The sequence below is a fragment of the Chrysochloris asiatica genome, unplaced genomic scaffold (assembly GCF_000296735.1).
Source record: "Chrysochloris asiatica unplaced genomic scaffold, ChrAsi1.0 scaffold00109, whole genome shotgun sequence".
NCBI lineage: Eukaryota > Metazoa > Chordata > Mammalia > Afrosoricida > Chrysochloridae > Chrysochloris > Chrysochloris asiatica.
The window spans coordinates 3,250,712-3,268,425 of record NW_006408627.1 but is presented as its reverse complement, the minus strand read 5'-3'; the positions used below and the strand labels follow the sequence as shown (position 1 = coordinate 3,268,425).

The 17,714-nt window shown below is 40.5% G+C and overlaps 1 protein-coding gene across 2 annotated transcripts in view; it reads left to right on the top strand.

Annotated features, from left to right (window-relative positions):
- The window catches only part of WDFY3 (WD repeat and FYVE domain containing 3), a 255,203-nt gene that overhangs the window by 221,610 nt on the left and 15,879 nt on the right, over positions 1-17,714 (top strand). For both annotated transcript variants that reach the window (XM_006867730.1, XM_006867731.1), the window contains 6 exons: positions 3,800-3,891; positions 4,075-4,287; positions 8,691-8,838; positions 9,979-10,133; positions 12,177-12,335; positions 14,482-14,661. In XM_006867730.1, coding sequence (XP_006867792.1) covers positions 3,800-3,891; positions 4,075-4,287; positions 8,691-8,838; positions 9,979-10,133; positions 12,177-12,335; positions 14,482-14,661 — 947 coding nt within the window. The remainder of the gene's footprint in view (positions 1-3,799; positions 3,892-4,074; positions 4,288-8,690; positions 8,839-9,978; positions 10,134-12,176; positions 12,336-14,481; positions 14,662-17,714) is intronic.

The following is a 17,714-nucleotide window of genomic DNA, read 5'->3' as shown; positions in this document are numbered from 1 at the left end:
CCTCTTGAAATCATACACTTTTTAAAATATCGTTTGCATATAAGAGCTAAAAGCATACAAATCTGGAGTTGGCTCTGGTTTCCTAGATATATAGAAGCATGAGCCACAAAGATATAGATCAGTTGTACTTCACAAATATTTAAAGTGTTTGTGCATCAAATGACTTTATCAACAAAGTGAAGAGACGGCTTACAGAATGGGAGAACATATTTGCAAATAATATGTTGTTATGTCTAGTATCCAGAATATACAAATGCTACCAAACCCTCTGCTGTCTATCCAGTTTTAACTCATAGTGCTCCTATGTAGGGTTTCTGAGATGATAAAATTTTATAGGAATAGGCAACTTCATTTTTCTCCTGTGGAGTGGCTTGTGGCTTTGAACTGCTGACCTTTTGGTTACCAGTCCACCACCATCACGGTTCTAGAATATATAAAGAACTCTTAAAATTCTTCAACAAGAAGAAAACAAATTTTTTTTTTTAATGGAGAGAACTTAAGTAGACATTTCTCCAAAGAAGATACAATAATAAGCATATGAAGAATGTGCTCAACGTGGTTAATCAGTAGAAAAATACTAATCACCTAGATGCATACAGGTGTTCACAAAAATGCATGTATGTGTGTGTTCAGAGCAGCATTATTCATAATGACCAAAAGGTAGAAAGAGCCCAAATATTTATTAGCAGAAGAATGGTGAACAAATTGTATGTATGTGTATGTGTTGGGGATAGGAAGAAACCTACACTAAACTACTTTTCAGCCACAGAATGGAAAGGGACATGAAGGTACTGAGAATTACTGCAACCTGGATGAACCTCGAAAACATTATTCTAAGTGAAAGTAACGAAGCACAATAGGTCACTGATTCTAGGTTTCCATGTATATAAAATACCCAGAGTAGGTAAATGTACAGGGACAGAGCACAGATTGCTTCCAACAGCAAGGGTGAGGAAGAATTGAAGAATGACTGCCTGACACGTCATGAAAATGTGTTGGGACCTAGGTTAAGAGAGCATTTGTACAACACAAATGGTCCCTGGTTTATGAACAGCCACCTTACATATATACAGTCCAAAGTTACTAGCCAAATCCCCATAAAGCATATCATATTAAAATTTTTAGTTATATACAATGCTTTGCTATTAAAATCAGGAGCTACTTTGTGTACCAAAACATTAGTATCATTACTATGTTAAAGATATTTTAGTGAATGTAAATGTAACCAAGTGTTTAATGTGTAGAAGACGTTTGATCAACTGCCGTTAGGTACAAAGTGTACTAACTGCTTCAACTTACATAGAAATCCAACTCAAAGACAGACCTAGGAAGAGAAACTGTCCATAATTCAGGGTCTGCCTAAATTGTGAAAATTCTAAATGTTACTGAACTGCTCATATGTTTTGTGAATTTACCTCAGTTATTTAAAAAAAATATTGTTTGCTTCTCCTTCTAGAAAAAATAATAAATGGTGTAAAAGCAAAAGCACTGGAATTTTTCCCGTGAGTGGGAGTGAGTCAGAGTTACCCTGGTCTTCTTGAAGACCTTAACAGGTGTATTCACACACAGGGCAGCTGCAAGGCAGCAGAATTAGACCCAAGGGTGTTTTGCAGACTTCTTTCCCTTCAAATAACATTTTCAAATTGTAGATAGTTCTGAATGAATAAGGGAATGAATTATTTCACATAAGCATTCAGGAATCATGAGCAAAATTTTGAAAACTACATTATATCTCAGGTAGCCTGGAGTACTTCTTACTAAAATAAATAAAAATAAAAATGTTTTGGAACTTTTTAATATTAAAAAAAAAAAATTAAGCCTAGACAGTTTATCTAGGCAGTTGGGGTGAGGGTGTGGAGTGTTGAACAATATACCCTGAATTTTGTATGTCTCACTTAATGCCACATTGTAAATACTAGCCATCAAGTAACAAGGAAAACAAGATTGTTTCTAAAGGAGGTATTTGTGTTGGCCCTTACTTGCTACTGCTTTTGTGTTAAAAAATTTGAGCACTTGGGCTTCTCTAGGAAAATGTGTAATATGCCTATTTATCTAATAAATGTTGCTAAGCTGATGAGTCAACATTGTTCATACAGTACCTAGAGAAACTCTGTGTATTAAAGTGATCTTTTCTTTTGTGCTATTTCAGGAAAAAAGGAAAAGAACTCATTTCCTTAGATGATAGACCCATATAATGTGTTTTGTTGTAGATAGATTTCATAGCCAACAGGCTCATAGTTTAAAGATTATCTGATTTAAAAACAACAGTTCCCATGGAATAAATAGTATTTGACATAACGTTACCACACTGGATACTTTTGTTTCTGTTGTATAGCCCTAGAATCTTTACATTTTTTCCCCCTTCTGTTAAATAATACAGTGACAGTAAAAAGTTACACTGTTTCAGATTTTATTTTTCAATGAAAAGCCTTAGCAACAAAATATAAGCCACTTCTATAGATCCCTCTCATTAAGAATCAGAAATGCTAGAAACTGGGTGGGTTGCAATCCACCAGGAGACTCCTGTAGTCTTATTTGTTCATAACGAAAGAGAACATTCAAGCTGAAAACAACTGTGGAAATGGATGCTCTTTCACTAACTGCCTCTGTACAAATGGCAAAAAACACGCCAGAACTTAGAAGAAGTTCAGAAGTGGCTAGCAGTTGACTCACCAAGCTCCAGAATCTAAACCAAGAAGATTTTAGAAAAATGACTTATGATCTTCCAAATGAGCAGTCCTTAAAAGCTAAATTTGAGAAGTTTGACATGTTTTTGTAAACTCCCAACAGTGTTGTTGTGTTGTTGTTATTGTTAAATGCCGTTGGGTCGGTTCCAACTTATAGCAACCCTTTATAGGGTTTCTGAGAAGCAGCAGGTGGGTTTAAACCTTCAACCTTGCGGTTCAAACCAACAGCGCCACACCAGGATGCCCAACTCACAACACCTGCACAAAATGCTTCATGAAAAAGGAGTCTTTTGGTCAATTAAATTTACATAGGGTTGTGTATAATATCCTCCTCTTAGAGAAGAAGTCCTGGTGTTATGCTGTAGGATAAGCAGTGGACTACAAGATCAGTTTGAATCACAACATTGGTAATTCAAACTCACCAGCCACTCCTTGGAAATCCTGTACAGGGTCGCTGTGAGTTGGAACCGACTCGACAGCACTTAACAACAACTGAGAAGGCATCCTGGTGTGGCACTGTAGGATAAGCACAGGTCAGCATTTCAAACTCACCAGCCATTCCTCGGAAACCCTATACAGGGTCACTATGAGTCAGAACTGACTCAATGAGCGCAACAAAGAAGGGTTGTGCATGCTAGCATGTGTAAACTTCTGAGAAGTCTTGCAAGATGCAGACTTGCTTAAAAAATCAAACCAAATCTATGTCTTCTAATCAATTCCAATTCATAACATCCCTGTGTAGGGTTTCTGAGGCTATAAATCTTTACAGAAGCAGAAAGCTTCATCTTTCTCCCCCTGAGTATCTGGTGGGTTTCAATTGCCAATATTAGGTTAGCAGTCCAGTGCATCACCAGAGATTTGTTTAACTTTGTATAATTCAGCATTATCAGAATTGTTTTGACCTTGAAAGACCCTAGTTTTGCATAATACTTTATAAAGAGGTATTCCAAGAGGAAGTCTTGGTGGGGGTGGGGAGGTGCCTGAGCGTATGATCCCTGAGTAGTTTCTCTGATGGTAAAATATTCTAGTTCTGATGCTTTCATATGAAGCTATTGTTACTCAACTCAGTCTTTCTTTTCTTTCTTCATATTTATATATGTATCTAATCATAGGCTGTAAACAAAATGGCACCAAGCTTGGAAATGTCATCCTTCCACCCTGGGCCAAAGGGGACCCACGGGAATTCATCAGAGTCCACCGTGAGGTGAGGGGAAATCACTGCATGTGGGCACCGACCATGGTACAAAGAGAGGACCTTGAACCTATGTATTATCCATTTGCTTAAATTACTAATATCGTTTTCATTCGTTTTGTTGTTATTGTTACATCCTGAGCAAATATTACAAATCAGCTAGTGAATGAACCTGGCTGTGTTTTGAAATTACAGGCTTTGGAGTGTGATTATGTGAGTGCCCATCTGCACGAGTGGATTGACTTAATCTTTGGCTATAAACAGCAAGGCCCTGCTGCAGTAGAAGCTGTAAACGTCTTCCATCACCTTTTTTATGAGGGCCAAGTGGATATCTACAACATAAATGACCCGTTAAAGGAGACAGCTACCATTGGATTCATTAATAACTTTGGTCAGATCCCCAAACAGGTATGATTCATTTCTTTTCATCTAAATACTCTAGTTCATTTCTAACATCTTGTAATATTTCTATAAGTCGTAATTACCATATAATACAATAATTAAGTTTAGATGAAGTACCGTAAATGTCACCCTGTACATCCCTAAACCATGACTTTCTCCTCCCTTTTATAGTTCAGATAATGTTACTGTCTGAAGAGAAACATCATTTGCAAACTAGCATGGGGTGTGCTAACATGTACCTTTCCAAGACTCGACAGGAGGTGGGAAGAGCACAGTCAGAGAAGCAGAGATGGAGTGTTAGAATGACAAGATGTGGGCATCTAACCTCTTCTAACTTCACAAGGGGAGAGAGTCTCACTATCAGCCTTAGCCCCAGACCAATGCCTCCACTCTCCAAACTTTTTACCAATTCTGACACCAGCCATCCCTCCAATAGCCCTTTATACATCTCTGCTGGGTTTGATAATCCATTACAGGCCACACAGAATTCATAAACCATGCTCACAGTTAAAGGGCTTATAAGAGAAGTAACCGGTTACAATTCAGGATCAGAAACAACTCAGCATACAGTTCTTCCATCAGCTTCTCAGGCAGGCCTCTTCCTGGCCCTTGGGCTCTAGGTCCCTCAGCCATTGGCCTGGCCTCTGCCTTGCTTGAACAAGAATTTTAAAAGCTCTTGAGCTCCACCAGTAAGTAAGTGCCCAGAGGCACCTCACTCTGCCAGATGCCTTTTGCCCAAAGACACTCAGTTCTCTCACCCCATGGACCAGGAAGCCCACTGTGCTGTCTCTTGCCAGTCTCCTGGTTCTGCTGCTGCTATTTCTCTTCTGTGCTTACCACCGCTCCTTGCTGTCTTGTGCCATCTCTGGTGTTTCAGCTCCTGAGTTTAGCAGGTTCACAGCACAGGGACTGCCAAAGGATGCACTCTGCTTCCAGCTCTACTTTCTTGGTGGTAATGGCATTCCTCTTTTCTCTCTTTGGGGTGGCTTATTTTAAGCTTGCTGGGATGGCAAAACTGACCAGTCCCCTCATTAGGGTTCCATATAACTTATTTGGCCTTCTAGGGTGGTCGTGGATCAGCATTGGACTGGGAACCACAAGGTCAGCAGTTCAAACCCACCAGTTGCTTCTCAGCAACCCTACACAGGCTTGCTACCAACTCTATGGCACTTAACAACTACAACAACATACCTTATTTACGTTGTCCCACTGTTGGTAGCATAGTGTATTACAAGCTGGATTAGTAACCTCAAGGTCAGCAGTTCGTATCTACCAGTTGTTCCATGGGAGAAAGATAAGGCTTTCTGGTCCCATAAAGATTTTTAACAGCCTCGGAAACTTTATGCAGGATTGCTGTGAGTCAGAACCACTCCATGGCACACCACCACCACCACCACCACCACTACCACCTCCAAAGGGTACCATGAACCTTATTTTCATTATTAGCAAGCTGGCCAATCTCCTTGGTGAGCCACAAGCACTTTATTTGCATAGTCTCAGTCAATTATTTTGTGAGAATTATAAGGCCGTTGGCAAGAATGACCACATACAGGTGATCCATCACCCCACATGGGGTTTTGTCCAAGTCCAGTGGAATGCCTGTGCTGCTTTCAAGCAGGGAAATGACACAGTCTTTCTTACTTTTTTGGAAAAGTCATTCTGGCCACACTGTAAAGGTACACATGCAGGCATACATGCAGGGGAGGATGATTGGGGACAGAGACCATGTACAAAGCTATTGCTGTTCAGAGAACACATGATAGTGTGACTGTAATGTGAGGGGGCACGCCATGAGAACACATAGGACACGTCCTGCAGTAGCTAGTCACCTTCTGGAACCTTGAAAGGGAGACCAAGAGCTTAACTTCTCAGCACCCAAATCCAATCCCCATGCAGTAGATTTCTCATCTTCAGTGAAGACTGACTATCTGTTAAGCAACTTCATTGTTTCCTTCGAACAGCAGGAGGGGTGGGATGCACCCAGGGTCACTGCAGGGTGGAGAAGGCACATTCTGCCAGCCCTCCTAACTACCCACCTCCCCCAAGTAAGGAGAATGTATTCTGTGATCCTGGCTGTTCTTCTCTGTTTCTGTTTTGGATCTCTCTCCTGGACTCCCTTTTTGTAGGTTTATCACCTCTGAGCTTTGCTAGTGTTGACAGTTGGGAACACACAGAACAATGGCCAGTCATTGTGCATGGAAAAGCCATGAGACAGCACAGTGCCCTAGAGCAGTTCTGTTCATAGTGCAATTGGATCCCCCCAGTTTACTTTTAAAGCAAAATGTGTGTTGATAAACTCCAATCACAGTTTGAAGAATCGTAGTTAACCCTTTACTTTTTTCTGAGGGTTCTTTTTAGAGCATGAGCGCATTTCATTAATGTTTGGGAACAAATACCCCCAACAAACAAAGCAGGACACTTGAACTGTCTCAGGATCTTTGGGCTACTGTTGAGTCTAAGACACAGAGTCTGGGCGCTATCATTTAGATACCAGCTTGTGTTAGCACATTCTACTGAATACTTCCGTACAGAGCCACGCTAGAAAGGTCAGGTTTCATGGTCACATAATTCATTCTTTTTTTTTTAACTTTTTATTTTGAATTGCCTTTGAAGGTTGACAGGGTCATCAGCTTTATGTTCATCAAATCACGCACTTTGTTTCATATTAATGAATTCCTTCCTGTGGTTCCAATTACATCTCACCCACCTTCCCAGCCCTTCTCAACTTTGTCCTTAGGTACATGTTGCCCTTTTGACTTAGTCACCTTAGTGTTACACCTTTGCATTCCCATGGCCTGGCGCCCCTAGTACTCTACCTTAGCCTCCATGTAAAAGTTCTTCAGGAAACACTTGCTCATAAAGTTCCTTGGAAGCATGTATGCCATTTTATGTACTTTTAGATTCTTGTGTCATTAATTTATGGAAAATAACAAAACCTTAATTTACACCCTTGTATTTAGATGTGTGGTGCTGTGGGTTAATGCGCCAGACTGCAAAGCCATTTGAATTGCAAGGTCGGTGGTTCAAGTTCAACAGTCACTCCTCGGAAACCCTGTAAGGGTTGCTATGGGTCAGAACCGACTCAATGGCACTTAACAACAACAACAATGTAGATTTTTTAAAAAGCACACATGTTTAAAGGTTTGTTGTTTTTGTTGTTAAGTGCCGTCAAGTCGTTTCCGACCCATAGCAACCCTGTACAGGGTTTCCAAGGCTGTAAATCTTTACGGGAGCAGAACGCCTCATCTTTTTCCCGTAGAGCCTCTGGTAATTTCGAACTGCTGGCCTTAAGGTTCGCAGCCCGATTCGTAACCACTACGCTACCAGAAGTTTAGAGCCCTAAAATGTGTATCTTGCTTTGTACAAAGCAATTTTCTTTCTTCTCCTGGAAATCCAAACTGTCAAATTCACAAACTTTGGAGGTACTATATTTACCTTTATTTAATTTAAGGATTTTCAAACATCGTACTAGTTCTCCAGTAGGAAGAACTGTATCCTTATTTTAAAGTTACACAATATTTTTAAAGTAGTACTATTAAATTCAGGGAACACGGTGGCTCCACTGGACTGCAACCACAAGGTTCGTGCTCACCGGTTGCTCCATGGGCGAAAGGTGGGCTTTTTGTTCCTACAAAGATATATAGCCTCGGAAACCCTACACAAGGTCACTATGAGTTGGAACTGACTCAATAGCACTTAACAACAACAATCTTAAATGCATATTCATCTTTTTTAGTACTTAAGGCAGTATGTAATAAGGAGGTCAACAAAAAATTGGTAAATAAAAAAGACAAAGGAAGACACTGGGAATACAAGAGTTAAAGGCAACAGAGATAAAATAGGAAGCAAATAATACTGAGCAGAGATACCAAAGATTTCTATAACATCATGAAGTGAGATGAGCAGGGGAGAAAACTAATTAATAGCATTTAAAGGCTACCAAAAGAATAAGAGAGAGTTATTAAGTCATCTAGAGAAAGGCCCTGCTGAAGCCCGAAATAACCCAATTCAAGAGTTATATCTGCCTGCCAGCAAGGACATGGACTGGTATTGGGCTGTAAGGACTATTAGTATATTTTTAGGCATCATAGAAAAATAATTATCACTGGGCTGTAGTTTGAATAGATTGTCCTTTGAAAAGTTCTCATGGATTCAGTTTTGCACAGCTCCTGATAATAACCCTTCCTCTAGTCTCACAGCCTTGACCCTACTTATTAAGTTATAAGATCTCTGGCAACCTTCTTAGCCTCTTTGAGTTTCTTTCCTCAGCTATAAAACTGAGATAATAAAGTACCTTAGAGTTATTATGAAGCTAAATGAAATAAGAACGTAATGCCTGACTTCTAATGTAAGGTTTTTCAGTAAATGTTAATTTGTATTATAAAGTGGGTCATCTTCTCTCATGCCAGTTATTTAAAAAACCTCATCCACCAAAGCGAGTAAGGAGTCGACTGAACGGAGACCATGCTGGGATCTCTCTTCCACCAGGATCTACCAGTGACAAGATCTTTTTCCATCATCTGGATAACCTGAGGCCTTCGCTAACACCTGTAAAAGGTATAATGACAGGAAGTAAATGTTTGACTCATGATTTCTGGCATTACTTCATAATCCTAGGTTAGCAGTGTATACTTTTTAATAGTAATGTAATTTGTAATATTCTGTACTTCTGTTAGAACATCAAATTCTTGTTGGATTTTTTTTTTTTTCTTTTCTTTTCTGCCTGTTGGATTTTTTGCATCAAAAAGAACCTAACATGCTTTCTCCTCCTGCTAGTAGTGAAAACTCTAAAATATCAAAATCTTGTAACTTCAGAGGACTGCATGTTTAGTACTCCATTTAAAAGGCATCCATCTTTTGTCTGATGATAATGTGTATTATCTTTTTTTTATTATTATAATCACTTTTATGAGTAGATTTTTTTCTTTAAAAAAGTGTTTTTGAAGCATCTTAAAACATTCACTTTAAAAAAAACAAAATGTTTCAACTTCTGGTTTACTTGATTAGATACCAGCTTGAGGCCACTTTGCCTCTGCTTTGTGGCAATTGTGGTCACTTCCTCGGGGACATCTACAGGCTATGACTTAAGCATCTAAACTACTTAGCATAAGTATCTAAGTTGCTGAAGGCCTGGATTGGCTGATGATCTGTCACCATGGACACTGGACACTCTAGGGGAACTTCCCTGATTAATCTGTACAGCCTCAGGCCTGATTGCTCAGAGACAAATCCAAGTGTGTCCAGAGCCAAGAGCCAAGTGTGACCTGCCAGGGTCAAGGTTCCACCCAGCAAGTCTTCTATGAAACGAAAGCATCAACTCTGGTGTATAGAGCCAACAATAGATTGTTGTTTACTTAAGCTGCGGGGATTGGTAGAGGGAGACAGCCTGCAACTTTCTTTTTGAGATGACAAAAAAAGATCTGAAAATGATCGTGGTAATGGCTGTGCAAAACTGTGAACATCCTAAAAACTATTGGATTATACACTTTAAATAAGTATATTTTTAAGGTATATGATCTATATTTTAATAAAGCTGTTTTTTTAAAAAAGCCATACGCCACTTCTAAGACCATTTCGCCTTACTGTTACTGTCAGGATGCTTGATTAGTATTGAGTCCCTGAGATTGCCATCCCATATGCAGGAGGGAAGTTAGTTTGCCCTTGTCCTGTTCTAATGTATTTCTGTGTTTCTTACAGAACTCAAAGAGCCTGTGGGACAGATAGTGTGCACAGATAAAGGCATTCTTGCAGTGGAACAGAATAAGGTTCTTATCTCACCAACCTGGAACAAAACTTTTGCTTGGGGCTATGCAGACCTCAGCTGCAGGCTGGGAACCTATGAGTCAGACAAGGTTTGTATTGTTTTGCTTTTGCTCTTTGAATCTCTTCCTGGGTCTGGATGTCCCAGTTAATAAGGGTGGAGAAGAATCCAGCCCAGGGGCTTGTTAGCTGCTCCTAGAGCTCCTAACGCCTCCACAGCACATAGCATAGTGGTTACAAGTCGGCTGCCAACCTCAAGGTCAGCAGTTCAAAACTACCAGCAGTTCCACAGAAGAAAGATGAGGCGTTCTGCTCCTGTAAAGATTTGCAGCCTCAGAAACCCTGTGCAGGGTCGCTATGAGTCAGAACCGACTCCACGTTACTTATCAACAACAACAACAGCACATAACAACAACAGTCAGTATCTGGGAGCTAGTAGAAAAGTCACATTTCCTACAGAGCCGGCCTCTTTTTTTAAGGAGCTCTGGTAGCTGGTGGTTATGAATCAGGCTGCGAACCTTAAGGTCCTCAGTTCGAAACTACCAGCTGTTCTGTGGGAGAAAGCTCAAGCTTCCTACTCCCGTAAAGATTTATAGCCTTGGAAACCCTGTACAGGGTCACTATGAGTCGGAACCGACTTCATGGCACGTCATGACGAGCAAGGCCTCTTTTGCAAAGAATTTGTCCAGGAGATCTTAACTACCCCATTGCTCAATGTGTCTGCCCATCAGAACCGCCTCACCATCTTGGCCTCACTCATTCTATACTCTGAAATGACCTTTAGAAAACCTGCCAGCCCTCTCCGCAAGCAGCAGCAGCTCCTGTTCTAAGTCACATAACTAACTATCTCTTAGGAATCCTGGTGTGGCACTGTGGGTGGGATAAAGCATTGACCACAAGGTCAGTTTGAACCACAAGGTTGGCAGTTCAAACTCACCAGCTACTCCTTGGAAACCCTATGCAGGGTCATTGATGAGTTGGAATTTACTGTACGGCACTTAACAACAAGAGAGGTAATTGGCTGTGATCCTTTATTAACCTGAGTTTGCACTTGACCATCCATCCCGAATGCATGATAGACACCGGCTACACAAGTCTCTTGGCTAAGCTATAATGTACTTCTATTTCATTAATGCTCTCTATACGATAAGCACTGGATTGTGAGTCACAAGGTCCATGGTTTGAGCCTGTCAGCCACTCTGTGGGACAAAGATACGGTTTTCTGTTCTCTCAAAGATGTAAAAGCTTTGGAAACCCTACACAGTGTCGCCATGAGTCAGAACCACCTCAACGGCACTTAACAACAAGCATGTTTTCCTAAAACGACGTTATTTTCATTTTACATTCTAATTGGCTCTAGCAAACATATCCTTTTACCACACTAAAAGAAAGAAAAGTTAGCTTTAAGTCAGTTCCAAATCATGTTGGCCCCATATCCCCATATGTGTCAAGAACTGTCCTGCATAGGGTTTCCAGTGGCTCATTTTTCAGAAACAGATAAACAGGTCTTTCTTCTGAGGTGCCTCTTGGTGGACTGAAACCACTATTTTTCAGTTAGTAGCTATCCTACATAGGAGTCCTGATGTGGCACTGTGGTAAATGCGCTGGACCACAAGGTTGGTTTGAACCACAGAGTTGATGGTTCAAGCTCACCTTAGAAACACTAATCAAGATCACTATGAGTCGGAACTGACTCAAGGGCACTTAACAACAACAACAGCCATCCTGTAGGACATGGTGGAGAAATGCCTTAAAGGTTTTCCTAGACTAATCTTCATAGACTAGAGCTGATTGCCAAATCTTTAATGGGTAAAGTCCTCTTTATGAAGGATTTAGCTGTTGTTAAGTGTGGCCAAATCCGTTCCAACTCATAGCAACCCTATGCTGTGGACTTAGTTCTGAGGAGCGACTGGTTGGTTTGAACTGCCAACCTTGTAGTTAGCCATCCAGTGCTGTTCGTACAGAGCCACACCAGGGGTCCACAACAGTAGATAGGAGGCTATAATGGTAGTTCACTGTAGAGCTTCAGCAAGAATGTTGTTAACAAACAGCTGAGACAGTACCAGCCCCCTTGTATTGAAGGAGTTTGTATTACCGATATGGTATGTGTGCCTCACATCCGCTTTGTTTTACAGGTAATGACGGTTTATGAATGTTTGTCTGAGTGGGGCCAGATTCTCTGTGCAATATGCCCCAACCCCAAGCTGGTCATCACCGGTGGAACAAGCACCGTAGTGTGCGTGTGGGAGATGGGCACCTCAAAAGAAAAAGCGAAGACCCTCACCCTCAAACAGGTAACCAAGTGTGATGACAATGGGACGATGGACACGTGCCCTCTCAGCTGCTTACACTGCAGAGAAATTCGAAAACTTCAAATTCCAAGGCATTTCACACATAATGCACCAAGCCACAATTATGCTTCTGATAGAGATACTTTTGTCCACAGAAGGAAACAAAATGGGAATTTATGTAGTGTTTTTATAAATGAACTAAACTGGACCTTTTTTGAAATCTGCAGCAAGCTGTTTTTGAGTAGTACATATGTAAATATCTTTTTAAGTTACACAAATCTTTTGCCAAAGTGATCATTTCCTTCCTGGGTGATTTCCCGTCAACTGGGCTTTGTTTCTGGTCCTTCTACTTATTCTTCCGTCATTGGCTGTGTCCTAAAGTGATGACAAACCCATGAGCATATCCAGTAGATCTCTTTTGCTCTAGGTAAAAGGTATTTTTTTTTATCATAATGTGATTCTGTTATCAGTTTTTACCACGAACAAGAGACCTTTCATAATATAAGTCATCACTGTAATATTTGAGTTTTGAGTGAACTTACTTAAGCTGTTTCTAAATGGAGCAAACATCTAAGTGTTGTTGTTTTTAATGATACTGAAGGTGTAATGTAACAATATCCATAATTTATTGAGTTACCATGTACTGAGCATTGTACTAGCTGTTTAAAAATACCTCAAATCGTCACAGCTCTGCAAGCTGCTGCTGTTACAGGCCAGTGAGTCAATTCCTACTCATAGTAACCCTGTATAGGATTTCCGAGGAAAAGCTGGTGGGCTTGAACTGCCAATCTTGCAGTTAGCAGTCCAGTGCTTACCCCACCACACCAGGACTTCACTAATTATCTGATACCTGAAAAAATAAAAAAAAATACGGTTTAGAGAGGTTAAGATACGTGCCAGTAGTGGCATTTAGTAGTGAAGCCAGGTTCTAAATTCAGTTCTGTCTGACCCCAAAGCTATTTTAAAGCTAAAGTCAAACTATTTTAAAGCTAAACTAAAAGTATGATGTGTTAACTCTCTGTGGAAAGAATAAAATGCCTTGTACTTACACCAGTAACCATCTGTGTAGACCAAAAACTATAATTGAGTTGCTGAGTCTTGAGGTGAGCCAGGTTAAAGAGGTACAGTCTCCATATAAAAAGATCCAAAGTTAACATTATATCTTGCTGTTTCAACCTCTCCCTCTTATAAATATTTTCCATTTAGAAAATGGTCTTTGAAGATAGTGTGCCAGTAACCCCTCAGTGGAAAGCACTTCTGGCTTAAAACAGTCTTCTGGGGTTTGCTAGGCATACAATAAGGATGTCTGTATGACCAAAATTTTAAGTCAACTGATTATTTTAAGCAAGTTTTTTTTTTTTTTTTCCTGCCAGGAGAGATGGCCATTCTAAGTACTCAGGAATTCCTAGCAATTTGAGCCTTTTACTTCAAATTGCTTACTTACTCTCCCACCGTGCCATCTCTGTTTCTTGGAAGAAGGAGCATGTCCAGATGTCTTCTGTTGAGTAGCTAGATCTCAGCAGCTGACATGCCAGGATCTTTATCCCTCTGGGACCATGTATTGTATAACCACCTGCATTCCAGAACTCACACTGTTTGTAGTGCCTTGTTGTTGTTTTGTTGTTAAGTGCCATTGAGTTAAGTTTCGACTCCTAGTGACCCTGTATTGGGTTTCCGAGAAGTGGCTGGTGAGCTTGAACCACCTACCTTGCAGTTGAGACCAACCTTGCAGTCCAGCTCATTAACCTTCACTACCACCCCGGGACCTAACAAAGAAAAGGATAGCTTCAGAGTTTAAAATCGTCCTTTGTGGGCACAGTTGAGACATTGCCCTATAGAGAGATGTGAAGAAATGCAAAGTGGGTTGTAGTTGTCATTCTCCCATCCTCCTCAGCCCAGGAAAGAAGTGATGTAAAAATGGTGAAAAGAGTACGTGGGAGACTCCAGACTTCTTTCTTCTCCTGTGAGAGGAGGCAAAGGTAGTCAGTAAGAGAGGTCAGACTCCCAGACCCTGCAGACGCTACTCACCCCAGTGGCTCCCCAGCACACCTACCTGCTTGTTTGCTGCGAAGCCATCCAGAATCTTCTAGAGTTGTTTATGGAGCACTGGCATTGTGGTCATCCTGGCCATTTCTTTTCTCATCTCTAGGCCTTACTTGGTCACACTGATACTGTCACCTGTGCCACAGCCTCGTTAGCCTATCACATCATTGTCAGTGGGTCCCGAGACCGAACCTGCATCATTTGGGACTTGAACAAGCTGTCATTTCTAACCCAGCTCCGAGGCCATCGTGCTCCTGTTTCTGCTCTCTGTATCAACGAATTAACAGTGAGTATCAACTGCCCGCTGGGATTGTGTTTAGTGAAACACATAGTTCTGACCAACTGAAATAAAAAATGATCCTAAGTGCTATCTAAGTTGATAAGAGCTCATTTTGTAAAAGTAGTTACAATTTTTCTTAATTTATGTGATTTTTGCAAAAACAAATGGTGATTAAAGTTTGTAGGCCTGAGAGCTATTTTGACTTGAAAATCCCTTCATTGCTGCATACATAATTTAAGGAGGAAAAGATTTGGTTGAAGCAGAACAAAACATGCTGGTATGTGCTTTTTTAAAATCAAGGAAAATGTAGTTCTGTTAAAGAGTATTCAAATTTTGTGAACTTTTTTTAAATACAACATTCAAATTACTAATTAAGGTGAAATGAGTAACATTTGGTTGGCCAAGCTAAATAAAAAATCATTCTAGAAATGTTTTTGAAACAGATCCCCTAAATTATCTAAGGCTTATGAACTCTTCTTAAAATAAGTGTTTTATATACAAATGGATAAAAGAAATCAGAGTAAAACACATGCACTGGCCTAGGAGCTTCCATGCAAACCAAGCCCCCTGAGGTGTTCGGGAGGGAGATTCATTGCTAAGATGGGTTAGTAAGCAGAAGAGGCTTTGAGCACCGATGGGCTTACCGAGACTGAGGCCTCTGTGTGCAGAGGCAAGTTATGACATTGGTATATAGATGATCGCCTCATCTGCAAATCAGTCTTGGAAGTCAACCAGAACCTACCCCAGCCTCATCACTTGTTAGCAATATATACCCATTTCCACCCTTATTCTGACTATATGATCTTACCATATGACATAGCACAGCATTGCATGACATTCCTATCATCCACAGGAACAGCATTTCCTTTGAAGAAAGGTATATCTTTAACTTCTACTAGAAGTTACTAGGCTTTTAATCAAATAACCTTGTCATCACCCAGCAAAACAGGAATTCGTTCAGTTCTAGTGAATGATGCTTAGAGCATGTAGTTGAGAACAAGTTGGGAGGCACAGAGAGGGACTAGGAGAGTCAAATTACTTTTTAAGGATATTTGAGAGGCTTTAAGATGTTTTGTAAACAATACCTTGCCTTAGTCTTGCAAATTATTGCACCTAAATAGCTCTGCAGAAATGTTAACTTCTGTGACCCAGCCTTGTTGCCCTCAGTTAGCGTCCAAATTCCACTATTTAGAAAACTTGGTTTGGGATAGTTCCTAACAGAAATGCTGAGTATTTAATGGATTCCTTTATTGTCAGTTGTATCTGGGCTGGTGTCGTTCACTGGGTTAGAGTGGTTTCTGGAAACACTACTAAAAAAATGTTTCTGATTTTATTTTTCCTTTAAAAATGCTATCATAATCTTTCAGTAACTCATGAAAAGATTCCTTTTCCTGGTATGCTTTTCCAACCAAATATCAAGTCTGCTTTAATTCAGTCTATATTTGGGGTCAGAAACACCTTGCAGCTACCCCTTAATTTCCCTTCTTAGAGCTGGGCCACAGAACCCCACAGGATTTGCTGTAATGCACACTAATGGAGTCCTGGTGTTGCACTGAGGGTTAATGCACTAGACTGCAAAGCCATTTGAACTGCAAGCTCACCAGCTGCTCCTCAGAAACCCTATATAGGGTCACTATGGGTCGAAACTGACTCGACGGCACTTAACAGCAACAACAATAACACACTAATGGAGTCCCCCCTGGCATAACTGAAAATGGTCTTTCCTGATGCAAAATGGAGCAGCTGGCTCTTGTCTCTCATAGAAATGAAGGCCGACAATGAAAGCTCAGCTGCTGACACTCCTTGTCAGAGATGATTCAGTGACAGTACAGGCGAAGACATAGTAAGGCTTTACTGGTTATTATTTTCCTGTGATTTTGGTTTGATTTGGTAGATGAAGAGCAAAGGGAAGGAGGGAGAGGAAGAGAATAACAGCAACAACAGAACAGATGTTTGAAAAGCCCTGTCCTCCTTCTATTATGCCACTCCCTTACCTTCCTTCTTGTATTGTTGCTACCATTTAGCTTCTACTCACACACCCACCTTACCGCCTCTCCCTTCTGTTCTCATCCCACTTCTTTGATGACCATCTTCAAATGTTCATAGGTTCTCATGTGTCTATGAACTCTACTAAAATTTACCAGGTTGTTTCAGAAGCTAATACCAAACATCAAGAAAACCAACTGCTTTGGCTATGAGAGAGCCAGTATAATGTACATATAAACTATGGGACTAGAAGGAACTAGGTTTGAATGTCATCTCTGTGCTGTAGGCAAAGTGCTTAAACTCTTTCACTTCACTTTCCTCTTCTGTGGAGTGTCTGGGTGGTCTCAACTGTTAATGTATGCTCAGCTGCTAAGTGAAAAGTTGGGAGGTTTGAGTCCACCCAGAAGAATGACCTTGAAATCTACTTCTGCAAAAGTCGCCATTGAAAACCCTATGGAGCGCAGTTCTATTCTGATACACATGAGGTCACCATGAGGCAGAGTAGACTCAAAGGCAACTGGTTCGTTTTGGGGGTGTTTTACCCACACGTGTTGTCTTAAGGTTTAAATGGAATGTCCTGCCACCAAGTTGAGGATAGAGAATTCTACTTCGTAGAATTTGAGGAAGAAGCTTATTTCCCTTTATTATTGAAACTCAAGAAAATATGAGTTACCAATTCAGGGAACCATAGATTTCATTTAAATCTTCAAGAAGTAACCTATGTTTCAGTTTTCTTCTTTCTCCTACCATTTGAATACAAATTTTAAAATAGGAGATTACAATGTTATCAAGCTTTCTCTCATTTATTGGAGACACACAATTGTATCTGGACAGAACAATTTTTCTTGTGCCCTGTGGTTTTGGTGGTTGGATTCTTTATAATTTGAGAGAAAGTGTCTTTAAATGAAAGTTTGTTATTTTTAACTGCTGTAGAATTGGTATAGACATAAAACCAAACGGCCACCACTCGTCTGTCTGTCGTGCTGTGGTGGTTTGAGTTGCTGTGATTCTGAGGGCTATGCCACCGGTGTTTTAAATAACCAGCAGGGTCACCCATGGTGGAAAGGTTTCAG